Source organism: Erythrolamprus reginae, chromosome 9 (assembly GCF_031021105.1).
Source record: "Erythrolamprus reginae isolate rEryReg1 chromosome 9, rEryReg1.hap1, whole genome shotgun sequence".
Lineage (NCBI taxonomy): Eukaryota > Metazoa > Chordata > Lepidosauria > Squamata > Dipsadidae > Erythrolamprus > Erythrolamprus reginae.
In genome coordinates, this window is record NC_091958.1 from 39,405,365 (window position 1) to 39,419,610 (window position 14,246).

The following is a 14,246-nucleotide window of genomic DNA, read 5'->3' on the forward strand; positions in this document are numbered from 1 at the left end:
AGATAGACAGACAGACAGATAGACAGACAGATAGACAGACAAACAGACAGATGGTAGATAGATGATAGACAGACAGACAGACAGATAGATGACAGACAGATGTTAGAGAGAGAGAGAGATAGGTAGATAGATAGATAATATTGCATGAATGATTGCAAAGAAATATGCTCATTCTTAATTGACACGGTTGCATAATACACTATATATCCATATAAATTTATTTACATATATAAGAATACAGTATATAGTTCCATATATATATCAAGCTATATCACTATTTTCTTATTCTTTTCAGTTTGATTACCGTATATAAAGACAAGGTAATCAAGCAGTTTAGAAGGAATGACACTGGTAAGTAATATATATTTGTTTTGAAAAAGGGTCTGTTTGAAACACATGGTTCAAACATTAGTCTATTTACAAAACATTAGTCTATTTACAAAACATTAGTCTATTTACAAAACATTAGTCTATTTACAAAACATTAGTCTATTTACAAAACATTAGTCTATTTACAAAATTGTAAAAGAAATAAGAATGAAAGAACAATAACAATAAAAAGCCTTGCAAAAGACCTTGGAGATTACTTCAATCCCCTGTAAGGAGAGAGAAAGCAAGCAAGAGAGTCTTCTATGAAAAAGTTATGTTTAAAAAGATTAATCTGTAATTACCCAAGCAGTAAATGTAAGGTAATGTAGATGTTCTAAGATGATTTGCTAGGCTGCAAAGCTATAGAGGGTTGTAAACTAGTTTTAGTTTATGTTATTTTTCTTTAATTTTATCCCTACAATTTCTTTAATTTGCTATTTTCTACCCCTTTTTGGCATTCTGCATGATGCTGCGTTTCCACGTAAGACTTAAAACCACTCAGACGCTATAGGAGGAGAGCTGTGTTAATAGCAATAATGTCAGGAGGAGTCTGGTAGCACCATGGCTACTAGATTCCTTCCCATTATTTTTATTTTTAAAAATCTATGGTAATGGAAGAGGCAGAGTTTTTGTTGACCGATCGGTCTATGGAACGATGTATCTGACATTCAGAACTATCATTAGCTGTTCGGACAAATATATCCGTCAGACTGTAAAACCATTTCTGATTTATTGTCGTATTTATAAAACGATTGGTGATCATGTAATTGGGAAAGAGCAATTACAGATCCTGGGGAAATTGGAAAGCTCTCTAGCAAAAAGCCCACGCTTCCATTACGGAAAAAGCTCCCTCCAGAAACCCAAAGCATCTTAAAGATTGGAAAAGCATCTCAGGAAAATGCAATCCGATTAAGAGTAAAAAGCTGCATTAAAAAAAAAAGAAACTCAAATAAAGCTGAGCTTGTTTTAAAATGGGAGAACATTTTACTCCAGTGTTCATTGCAACACGGTGCTGTTTTTAGAGGCAACTATTCAACAATTGGTACAGGACAGGACATTTTTTTCAAGCAAAGATGCTTCCTGCGTCCCTGCTAGTGCTGAAGAGGCTCTGATCCCCCACCCCCAGATTTTCAGAAAGGAGGGTCAAAAGAGAAAAAAATATGCAACCACCACCAAACCCCGAGCAGCATAAGGGAACATAGAAACATAGAAGATTGACGGCAGAAAAAGACCTCCTGGTCCATCTAGTCTGCCCTTGTACTATTTCCTGTATTTTATCTTAGGATGGATCTATGTTTATCCCAGGCATGTTTAAATTCAATTGCTGTGGATTTACCAACCACGTCGGCTGGAAGTTTGTTCCAAGCATTTACTACTCTTTCGGTGAAATAATATTTTCTCACGTTGCTTCTGATCTTTCCCCCAACTAACCTCAGATTGTGCCCCCTTGTTCTTGTGTTTCCTATTAAAAACAATTCCCTCCTGAACCCTTTAACATATTGAAATGTTTTGATCATGTACCCCTTTTCCCTTCTGTCCTCCAGGCTATACAGATTGAGTTCATGAAGTCTTTTCTGATAAGTTTTATGCTTAAGACCTTCCACTATTTTTGTAGCCGTCTTTGGACCCCATTCAATTTTATCAATATCTTTTTGTAGGTGAGGTCTCCAGAACTGGACACAGTATTATTCCAAATGTGGTCTTGCCAGTGCTCTATATAGCGGGATAACAATCTCCCTCTTCCTGCTTGTTATACCTCTAGCTATGCAGCCAAGCATTCTACTTGCTTTCCCTACCGTACTGTTCACCCCTTTTGAGACTGTCAGAAATCACTACCCCTAAATGCTTCTCTTCTGATGAGAACAGTGAGATTCTCCTGCTCAAGGACTCCGAGAACAATCTGTTCAGCTGATGAGAAATTGACGAGTCACGTTGCTCACTGTAACTGAGATTCTAGATGCTTTATTAATAAAAATAAAAATAAAAAAATATCTCCTTCTGGGATTCCTAATACTGCCAGAAGACATAATCACGCCTCACACTTTGTTTTTTAAGTTTCCCTTAACTTTAAAACTGGACCTCTCTCAGACCTGAATTCTTTTATTTGTTTGTTTGTTTATATTTTTATAATAATTTTTATTAGAAAAAATTAAGTTTATATTATTATTATTATTTATTATTTATTGGATTTGTATGCCGCCCCTCTCCGCAGACTCGGGGCGGTTAACAACAATGGTAAAACAACATGTAACAATCCAATTTAATAAAACAACTAAAAACCCTAATTGTAAAAACCAAACATACACACAAACATACCATGCATAACTTGTAATGGCCTAGGGGAGGAATATCTTAACTCCCCCATGCCTGGCGACAAAGGTGGGTCTTGAGTAATTTGCGAAAGACAAGGAGGGTGAGGGCCGTTCTAATGTCTGGGGGGAATTGATTCCAGAGGGCCGGGGCTGCCACAGAGAAGGCTCTTCCCCTGGGGCCCGCCAAACGACATTGTTTGGTCGACGGGACCCGGAGAAGGCCAACTCTGTGGGACCTTATCAGCCGCTGGGATTTGTGCGATAGAAGGCGGTCCCGGATGTATTCTGGCCCAATGCCATGTAGGGCTTTAAAGGTCATTACCAACACTTTGAATTCTGACCAAATACAAATATAAATACAAATATAAGTAGCAAACAACAATATACACACAGCTTTAAAAACAAGAGAGATGACCTTGCTCTCTCTTTCCTTCTCGTGTTATCACGTATACATTTCTAAGTTATTTGCAGATTTTCATATCGGTATCATACATGCTTGTACAGTTTAGCTTTATTTCTTATCATAGTAGTAATAATAACCAAAATTCATTTTAAAAAAAGACTTAATTATTAATGTCAGGTAAAAGTGGTTCTAAATTAAACAAGTGTTTGAAATCAGACCTGATTCCCAAGAGTTATTCAGGTTCCCAGGTTGCTGCTTGCCTTGTGGGTAGATAATGGAGCTCCCACAAAAAATAACCCAAAGCAAACTGAGGTTGAAAGCTGGCAGGACCCAGGGGAAGAGCCTTCTCTGTGGCGGCCCCAGCCCTCTGGAACCAACTCCCCCCAGAGATTAGAACGGCCCCCACCCTCCTTGCCTTTCGTAAACAACTTAAAACCCACCTCTGCCACCAGGCATGGGGGAATTGAGATCCTCTTTCCCCCTAGGCCTTTACAATTCTATGCATGGTATGTATGTATGTATGTATGTATGTATGTATGTATGTATGTATGTATGTATGTATGTATGTATGTTTGGTTTTTATATTAATTGATTTTTAATCATCAATACCAAATTACTATTGTACACTGTTTTATTGTCGCTGTTAGCCGCCCCGAGTCTCTGGAGAGGGGCGGCATACAAATCCAATAAATAAATAAATAAATAAATAAAATCTCTTGGGTAGGTTGGGTAGAGCAGTGTTTCCCAACCTTGGCAACTTGAAGATATTTGGACTTCAACTCCCAGAATTCCCCAGCCAGCGAATGCTGGCTGGGGAATTCTGGGAGTTGAAGTCCAAATATCTTCAAGTTGCAAGGTTGAGAAACACTGGGGTAGATGAGGCTTCCTAGCAAAGAGCTTGGGGCAATGGTGGTGGTGGGGTTGCTGCCAGTTTGGACCGGTTTGCCCAAACCGGTGGTGGAAAGTTGCCCTTGCTTGCCGAACCCGAACTGGTGTTCTGGTCGCTCTTCTGATCAAGCTGAAGCAACTCCAAAACTTCTGTTTTCAAGGCTTTGCTTTTCAAAACTAGTAAGTCTTTAGTTCTCTTCTTACACCGGGAAGATTGTCACAATTACAATGCTGCTATGCGAAAAGCACATTCCAAATCTAATATAGAGCTGGGGTGGCGCAGCCGGTAAAGTGCTGTACTGCAGGCCACTGAAGCTGACTGTAGATCTGCAGGTTAGCAGTTCAAATCTCATCACCGGCTCAAGGTTGACTCAGCCTTCTATCCTTCCGAGGTGGGTCAAATGAGGACCGGATTGTGGGGGCAATAGGCTGGCTCTGTTAAAAAGTGCTATTGCTAACATGTTGTGAGCCGCCCTGAGTCTAAGGAGAAGGGCAGCATAAAAATCGAATAAATGAATGAATGAATGAATGAATGAATGAGTGAATGAATGAATGAATGAATGAATGAATGAATGAATGAATGAATAAATAATGAGTTGAGTTTATAAAGCTAATGAGCAGAGGATAGACTCCCTGTTAGCGTCTTACCTCTGGGTCATATTAAATCTAAATTTGCACACTTTAGCACTCATAATATATCAAAAGCTTACTTCTCGGAGGCGAGGAATAGGGCCATATTCCAACACGCAGTTTGACCAAAAGTAGCTTCATTTCCGATACATTTCAGGATATGATGCATTGGTTGATTTACACAATTCTAAACTTGTAGATTCAAAACTTTTCCCTAAACATCTCCTCTCTTCTTTTTGCGAATCTCCTAAAACTCGCATTCAACCAGGGGCTGTCAGCTACCCCCCCACTCTCTGAAGATTAACTGATTTCCATGCTAACGTCTAACTCATTTTCACCTACGCCTTCATCTCCACTGCCCTCCGACAACTCTCTTAAATCAGGGTGCATTAAAGCTTCTGTATCTTCGTCCTCCTCCGAATCTGACACTTCCTGAGGCTGACAGGGAATACTCACAACAGTCACCACCAGGCGAGGGTTCGAACTTACCACTGCTGATGCATGCGCAGTTCCGGGTGAGTGGCAGGCATGCGGGCGTGCTGGAGCGAGATTTAGCTTTTGTGCGTGCATGGAAGCAAAAACTCATGCTGAAATCTTGCTTTGATGTACCCTCTCGCCGGTCACCCAGGGCTGCGCGTACAGCTCCATTTCCACTACTGGTGCAATGGCATCAACCATACTGTTAGGAGCCCACTACTGGTTGCCACTCCTTGAAAGCAGTTGGCAAAGGACCCTCCGCGCATGCATTTCCCCAACAGGATGCGAAACGCACACTTCCGATGCAATGCGAACCGGTAGAGAAGGTAAGTGGAGCCCACCCTGGTTTTGGGGGCTGGCTGGGGATCCATTTGGGTGACCATTGCGTAAGCAGGAAGAAGAGGCGTTAAGAGCCAAAAGGGTTTAAAGTGTGCATTGAAATGACTCTAACATCTGTTAGAAATCTGAAAGGCGGCCCAAAGAGTAAGAGCAAACAAAAGATGAGGTTTTAACCTGATTCCTTAACGAAATCACGTTGTCCTTTCAAGGCAGTGGAAAACTGCCAAAGAGGACATTAAATGAGGGGGAGGGCAGTACAAACTGTGGTGAGTAGCTATAGGACAAGACACCATAAAGAAAGCAACGGACTTGAACATCCAAGCAAAGACCGAGAGCTGCATCTGCTAGCGAGCCGACTCTGTTCCTTGCTGTGGGTTTTCTCTCGCTATGTTGCATCTTTCCACTTTTAAAGATGTCAAGCTTTTGGGTGAAAATTCTGATTTTCTCTCAGAAGTTAGAGAAGAGGAAAGAGAGGAGGAGGGAGGGAAGAAGGGAGGGAGGGAGGAAGGAAGGAGAAAGAAGGAAAAAGAAGAAAAGGAGTGAGGGAGGGAGGGAGAGAGGGAAGGAGGAAGGAAGAAAAGAAGGAGAAAGAGGGAGGGAGGAGAAAGAAGGGAGGGAGGAAGGGAGGGTGGGAGGAAGGAAGGAAGGAGAAAGAGGGAGGAAGGGGTAAAAGAGAGGGAGGGAGGGAGGGAAGGAGAGAGGAAAGGAAGGAAGGAAGGAAGGAAGGAAGGAAAAATAAGGGAGGGAGAGAGGGAGGGAGGGAGGAAAGAAGGAAAGAAGGAGGAAGAGGGAGGGAGGAGAAAGAAGGGTGAGAGGGAGGGTGAGAGGGAGGGAGGGAGGGAGGGAGGAAAGATGCTTTCTACACCCTTTTCACAGTTTCCCCTTTTTTACATCCCACGCTTGCATGTAAGTCCCACAGACCCATCAGCAGAAAGAGTGACCTGGAATTAATACTTTGAACCCTCCCTCTGGCCACAGCACCTCTGGCTGCTCCTTAAAGCAGACACGTCCTATTTTTTCCCAGGGCTCCCTGCAGCCAAGAGCGGCCATGCAGGGACCAGTTCTGAAGCTCTTCATCTGAATCCTCCATCTGGATCAAACAGCCAAACAGGCTCTCGGTCCAATTCCCACTGGGCAGCCAGGCCTCTGCGGCCAAAGGGAGTTGGCCCATGCCCAAAAAAGGGGGCTTCGCTTCTTTTTTTTAACATAGCTGCCTCCAACATGGAAGAAAACAGGGGGGGAAGGAAAGTCCCCTCTTCCCAGACCCCCTTGGGACTCCAACAGCCCTGAGCAACAAGCAGGTGGGAAGTTCAAGGCAAGGTCGCTTACTCAGTCAACCGGCAATACTGTATCTAGAATATTTTTGTTTTCTCCTTTAATGTTTTTATTGGGTTATAGAATACAATAAAATAGGAAAATAGGAAAATAAAATAGAAAATGGGTTATTCTTTGTCGTGGACTAGGTGTCCACTTGTCTGATTTTTGCAGCCTTATTTAAAAAGAAACCACCACAAAAACAACATATATGATAGGAAAAAAATGTGCTGAAGAAGATTGAAGGTGAGAAAACAGTGAGCTCTGTTTCATCACCTTCAATCATCTTCATTAGAAAGAGCAAGGGTTTTTTTTTTCTATTGCTATCTGTTTTCTCACCTTTAATCATCTCCATTTTTATTTCATTAGAAAGAGCATGGGTTTTTTTTCTATCATATACGTTGTTTTTGTGATGGTTTCTTTTCAAATAAGGCCTCAATTTCACCTGGTCCACTTGACAAAGAATGGCCCAAATAGGAAAATAAAATAACATAGGAAAACGGTGGGGAGGAAGAGTGGGAAGAGAAGTGAGGGAGGAGAAGAAATAAAGAAAAACGAAATATCGACTTCCGACACACTTCTGTTGCAGCAGAATGAGGCATTAACAACAAACCACAACGTTTTGTTTTTTTCACAATAATGTAAACTAGCCATTTCTATAAGCATCTATCAATCTAACTGGTAAAACCCCAAATCAACGTTTCCTTCTGTTCTGTCGAGCTCTCTGGTAGAATCCCTCCGAAAATGCACAGATACAATTTCAGACACACACACGTTTGAAAATTCAAAACAATGTTCTTTATAATGAAAATTCACTTAAACCAAGCCCTCTTTTGGTATAGCAAAGAGCACTCGTCTCCAAACAAACTGGTAATTTGTACAAGTCCCTTATCAGTTCTGTGATACTTAGCTTGCAGCTGTGAGGCAATTCACAGTCCTTCTTCTTTCACAAAGTGAAACACACTTTGCCCTGGTTTAGTTTCAAAGCGGGGAAAAATCAGCACACAAAAGGTCAAAGTCAGTAAAGCAATCACGAAACACAAAGATCAGATAATCCTCCACAATGGCCAAACCCACAGGCTGCTCTTTATAGCAGCCTCGCTAATTACCACAGCCCCACCCAACCACAGGTGGCCTCATTTTCTTTGATAATAATCTCTCAGTTGTTGTTGCCTATGCATCGCTCTCCGCATGCGTGGCTGTATCATTAACTCTTGTTCTGAATCCAAGGAGGAGCTAGATAATTGATCTCCTTCTGAGCTGTCTGCCACACTCTCCTCCTCCCTGTCACTCATGTGTTCTTGGTCAGAGGAGCCTTCATCAGCAGATTCCACCGGGGGCAAAACAGGCCTGCAGCATGTGGATGTCTCCCCCACATCCACAGTCCTTGGGGCAGGAGCTGGGCCAGAGCTAACCACAACACCTTCCTTCCCACCTCCAGCTCAAAGTTCCAGAAGCCGTCTCCATGGAGAAAGAAAAGCACTAACATTATTTTCTTTAACCAGAATAGTCAATTTTGCCATTTCATCCAAACTCTGTCAACTTCTGCAACTGTCAGGTGTGATTTCAATTCACAGTCCAGGAAAGAAATAAAACCCCAACTCCATTTGATAGAGGTGAGCACTTTTACTAGACAAGAAGTGACAGCAACACAAGGAAAGCAAATTCTGGGGCAAAAGGCGCACAACATGCATATACAAAGAAACCCAAAACCTCCCGTGTTACACCCCCTACCCCCCGGAACATCCATCCAACCCGCATGTCCGCAACGTTCTTCCACATGTGGTGGACATGCCCCGAAATAAAGAAAATATGGAAAAAAGTAAAATTATGGATTTTCGAAATGACTAAATTAAAAATAATATTAAAACCAGAAACTTTTCCTTTAGGCATAATAGATCTGAAAATCAAAAAAGACTACTACTACTTGATACAACACATAATTACAGCAATTAGAATAACTATAGCGCAAAATTGGAAAAAAGAAGAAATACCATCAGAGAGAGAAATGATTAAAAAGATTTATGATTGTGCAGGAATGGACAAGCTGACTCAAAAGCTCAAAAATAAAGAGGAATCAGAGTATTATGAAATTTGGGAGAAATTTTATACTTGGGTGGATGAGAGAAGAGATAATAGCTGTAAATAAAACCCGATGTTCCTAGAATTAATTTTATTCATAAGATTATGATATATAACAACAACTCGACCTTAGTTTTACTGGAACTATAGAACAATCATATAATAACCGCTGATGTTACAGGCCGTATAATTATATAAAGAAGGAACTGTGCTGATAACAATTCAAAAGGGATGGGGGGATTATGTTGTGTTATATTTTGTTGTTTGTCTTATAAAATGCAAGTACAACATTTAAACAAACAAATGTATACCGTATTGTAAAACGATAGATTATGTACTGTCTTATTTTTTAATGTTTATACATTTTTTTTTAAAGAAGTGACAGCAACACAAGGAAAGCAAGTTCTGGGGCAAAAGACGCACAAGATGGATATACAAAGAACCCCAAAACCTCCCATGTTACACCCCCCACCCCCTAGACCATATATTAAATCCCCATGTCCCAAGATGTCAGGTGGGTGTACCAGTTCTTCTTTTTTAAAAAAATATTTTTTATTGATTTTTATAATAACAGTAAAACATTCACACAACACATAACATTGTGTTCAGTGTAAAAGTGCCCACCACCAAACAACCTTCATACCCCTCCACCAAAATTGGGGCATATTTTCTATATACTATTTTAAATGAAGAAGAGCAATATACCTATTTAGATATTGTAAAGTGATTCTAATTTATTCTTTATAGCTTGGTCTCGAATTCTACTGACCACATGTCCCATCGTCCCATCAGTTCCCACAGATTGGTTTCATTAGCTGAATTCATCCTCTTATCCATAATCTCAAACTGAACGTGATCCACCATGTACCGATACCAGCTTTGTATTGTCCATTTTGTTGCATCCTTCCAGCCTAGGACTATCACCACCTGAGTGCTTTCTATCACTGCTTCTTTTATTTCTCTAAATTGTCCCATCTCGTTCCTTTTGACTAATACCGCCATACCCTTTGTAATTGTCCATCGTGTGTTTAACATCCTATTAGTGTCCTCTTGCACTTCTTTCCAAAAGTTCTGCACTACCAGACATTCCCAAAACATGTGCATAAACACCCCCTTATCTTGACACCAGCCATTTGGTCTTCCACATCTGGGCTGCCAAAGCCGTTGACCTTGAACAGGCTGTAAACAAGTCCATGATGCCAGGCAAAGAGCGATGAGAAAATTCCTCCCTAGCAATAATTTGAAACTTCAAACAGGGCACTCACCAGCACACTTCCCCCACTCCCAATTAACTGACCTCTACCCCCCCCCAACTTCTATGACAGCTGACGCAAGCGACGAGGAAAAGTGGAGGCTGACAACAACCATTCCTTCACAGTAGGAATCAAAGCGACCTCCCATTTTTATGCATACTGCCAACATATTAGAGCAGTGATGGTGAACTTTTTTTCTCTTGGGTGCCGAAAGAGCGTGCAAATGTGCTTTTGTGCATGCGGGAGTGCTCACACCCATAATTCAATGACTGGGGAGGGTGAAAACAGCTTCCCCCACCCCCTGGAGGCCCTCTGGAGGCGAGAAATGGCCTGTTTCCCAACTTCTGGTGGGCACAGTAGGCTTGTGTTTCACCCGCCCCAGGCTCCTCTTCGGAGAGGGGCGGCATACAAATCTAATAAATTATTATTATTATTCCCTGCAGCCAGGGGAGGGTAAAAACACCCTCCCCCATCCCCCAGATGCTCTTTGGAAGCCAAAAATGCCCTCCCAGAGGCTCTGTGCAAGCCAAAAATCAGCTTGCTGGAACACGCATGCACGTTGGAGCTGAGATAGGGCAATGGCTTGCGTGCCAGCGGATATGGCTCTGTGTGCCACCTGTGGCACCCGTGCCATAGGTTCACCATCACTGTATTAGAGTAATAAAGCTCCACTTTTCCCCCTCCAGGTCTTTTTCCATTTGGCCACCGCAGCTCACTTACCCGAAAATCGATCCCCACCGTTGAGATGAAGCTCCCAGCCAAGAAAGCGCCGTCCTTGAAGCGCACCAGCAAGCAGGTCTTGCCCACTCCAGAGTCACCAACGAGCATCACCTGGAGGAGGAGGAGGAGGAAGAGAAGAGATGAGAAGGGATGGCAGTGGCCTCTCTGGGCTCCTGGACCCAATGGTCAAGGGGAGGTGAGGTGGGAAGAAGTCCTGCTTTGCCTTCAAACTCTCCGCAGCTGCCCAGCCACCGGCCTCAGATGGTCTCCTAAGCTGGTTGAGCTTCCATCAGGTAACTCTGCTCCTGAGGCCACCCAACGTTTTTTGCCTAATGCAGGCTGACCTAAAGCCATTCTGTTCCCAAGAGCAAAGACCCCCTTCATGTCATGTTTAGACTGGCCCGTTTATTCTGAGAACTCTCCCGAGGTGGGATAAGCAGCCCCACAAATTTTCCTTGGAAACACGAAGGTGAGAATTGAAGCAGCTCCCACACAGCTGCGATGGAACTGGAGCTGTCTGCCTTTTACATCTGTAATGGGTTGAGCCTGAGACAAGCTGGGTTCAATCCATGTTCTCGGCAAAAGAGAAAAAAAGAAAAGAAAGAAATAAAAGAAAAGAAAAGAAGGGAAGGAAAAGAAAAAAGGGGGAAGGAAAAGGGAGAAAGAAAGAAAGAAAACAAAAGGAAAGGAAAAAAGAAAAGAAAAGAAAGAAGGAAGGAAGGAAAGAAAGAAAGAAGAAAGAAAGAAAGAAAGAAAAGAAAGAAAGAAAAGAAAAGAAGGGAAGGGAAGGAAAAGAAAAAAAAGAAAAAAGGGGGAAGGAAAAGGGAGAAAGAAAGAAAGAAAACAAAAGGAAAGGAAAAAAGAAAAGAAAAGAAAGAAGGAAGGAAGGAAAGAAAGAAAGAAAGAAAAAAGATGAAAGAAGAAAGAAAGAAAGAAAGAAAGAAAGAAAGAAAGAAAGAAAGAAAGAAAGAAAAGAAAAGAGGAAGATAAAAGAATGGGGGGGGGCTCTGCAAGTTATTGTCTTCACCCAATTTACAAAGAGCTCTCTTTTCTCAAGTGGCAAGTCAAATGGGTATCATATTTTCTGGAGCAGGGTCGCCAACCTTGGCATCTTTAGTCCTGGTGGACTTCAACTCCCAGAATTCCCCAGCTAGCTTTGCAAAATGTCGCACCGTTCAGGCTCCGAAGGACGTCTACGTTGTATTGTAGCTAAATTTCAACCCCACAGTTTCACTGTGACCACCTAGCTTTATTTCCACACCTAGGACTGCTGGCAGCAGATAGACTGGAACCCCAAACACACCACACCTCATGTACCTTTGCATCTCCAAAACAACAGAGAGAGAACTGTTCACCAGGAACAAAGACAAAACATGACACGAAGACTCGGGACGGCTCACAGGGTACAAAAGCAACACAACAACAACCGATTACATTGCCTCTGATCTGATCTGTACGCTGAGAGCATATGCACCAAGACAAATTCCTTGTGTGTCCAATCACACTTGGCCAATAAAATTCTATTCTATTCTATTCTATTCTATCTAAATGTAGTCCCTAAAATCATAATACCAAAATGTCCTTTCTGTTCATGACTACTACACCTTCAATTCACGAGCATGTAATAGATTCAAACTCAATGTGAACCGCTCCAAACTTGACTGCAGAAAATACGACTTCAGCAACAGGGCGATCCATGCCTGCAATGCCCTACTTGATTCTGTAGTTTTTTCCCCAAACCCCAAAAATTTTAACTTTAGATTGTCTGCAGTCGACCTCCCCCCGTTTCTAAGAGGTCTGTAAGGGGTGTTTAGAAGCACACCATTGTGCCTACCGTCCCTGTCCTACTGTCCTAGTATCCTCTTTTATCGTTACTTTTTACTTATTTTATGTTTATATGAACTACTACTATCCCATGCACGTTTGACAAATTAATTAATTAATTAATTAATTAAATTCAGGAGACCCAGCAGGCACAGATAAATCCCCAAGTGGCCTCAACAGCTGTCAAAGAGAATGCTACCGACCAGATGATTGCAAAAATAATAATACAATCCTTCCATTTCCCCACCTCCCCCAAAAAATCTGGTCAGAACCTAGCCTTCCTTTTTTTAAAAAAAAAGATCTTTTAAAATTTGATTATATACATTAATAAAGACAAACATTAAACAAGACAAAACAATACAATAACATTTATACATATACGAAAACCTCCCAGCTTCTCAGGGCATAAAAGTGTCTAAGGTGGGATTAGAACTCAGGATCCCCCAGTTTCTAGCCTGATGCCTTCACCATTACACTCACCACAGGAGGAGCCCTAGATGGCCAAGAACGCAGTTAGCGGAGTCAAACACCTTGTAGGTAATCTGAATTATTAGCTCATAAAGCACCCACCAATTTTACCCTCCTTAGGTGGTCCAGCCCCTTTCCTGCAGAACCTGGTCAAAGAAATGTGATTCATAGACATTTTTGTGACTGAATGTAAAAAAACTCATCCAAGAATCAGAATAACAAGCAGGAAGAACTGAGATGGGACCTTCCCGAGCCTCTTTTTCTAGTGGATGGGGGTGGGGGGGCGTATTTATTTCTCAGAATGTTTGCAAACAAGTCTATGTGTCGGATAAACCTGTAACAAGATTTTTTTATTTTATTTATTTGTTTTGTTAAGTACGTATTGGTGGTATACAAAGATGTAATAATATTCATATACAGTACGTGATACTAGTAAGAGAAAAACATTAGGACAGGGGACGGAAGGCAGGCTGGTGCACTTATGCATGCCCCTTACTGACCTCTTAGGAATCGGGAGAGGTCAACAGTGGAGAGTCTAAGGGTAAAGTTTTGGGGGTTAGGAGATGATACTACAGAGTCAGGTGGTGAGTTCCATGCATTAACTACTCGGTTACTAAAGTCGTATTTCCTGCAGTCGAGTTTAAAGTGGTTTACTTTAAGTTTGTATATGTTGCATGCTCCTGTGTTGTTGTGGCTGAAGCTGAAGTAGTCATTGACAGGATTCTATTCTATTCCATTCCATTCTATTCCTGCAGAACCTAGTCAAGGAAATGCAATTCATACATATATTCTTGACTTGATTCTTGTGATGCCAAGAATCAGAATAACAAGTGCAGAGTACTGAGATGGGACCTTCCCGAGTCTCTTTTTCTAGCGAGTTCCTTAAATGAGCCTATTGCAGGGTGGAGGTGGGGGTTTGTCTTTATTTCTCAGAATGTTTGCAAACAAGTCTCTGTGTTGGATAAGCCTGTAACAAGATCTCTTATCTACTAATTGTTTGGTTTGTGTCTCACTTGGCACACGGATGGATCGGTTCCCCGATTCTGTGCACTGTGAGAACCCACCTGCACTGAGTAAATTCCCCCCGGGAGTTAAACATGTTGTACAAATGCGCCCACAGCCCAGGCAGGAGGATTCATTGAAGCAAACCCGGGCTCCCTTCCCAGG

General features: G+C 41.9%; 1 protein-coding gene across 2 annotated transcripts in view; it reads right to left on the reverse strand.

The window, feature by feature from the left end:
* Positions 1-14,246, reverse strand: part of RAB26 (RAB26, member RAS oncogene family) — a 239,807-nt gene that overhangs the window by 201,815 nt on the left and 23,746 nt on the right. For both annotated transcript variants that reach the window (XM_070760894.1, XM_070760893.1), the window contains exon 2: positions 10,788-10,898. In XM_070760894.1, coding sequence (XP_070616995.1) covers positions 10,788-10,898 — 111 coding nt within the window. The remainder of the gene's footprint in view (positions 1-10,787; positions 10,899-14,246) is intronic.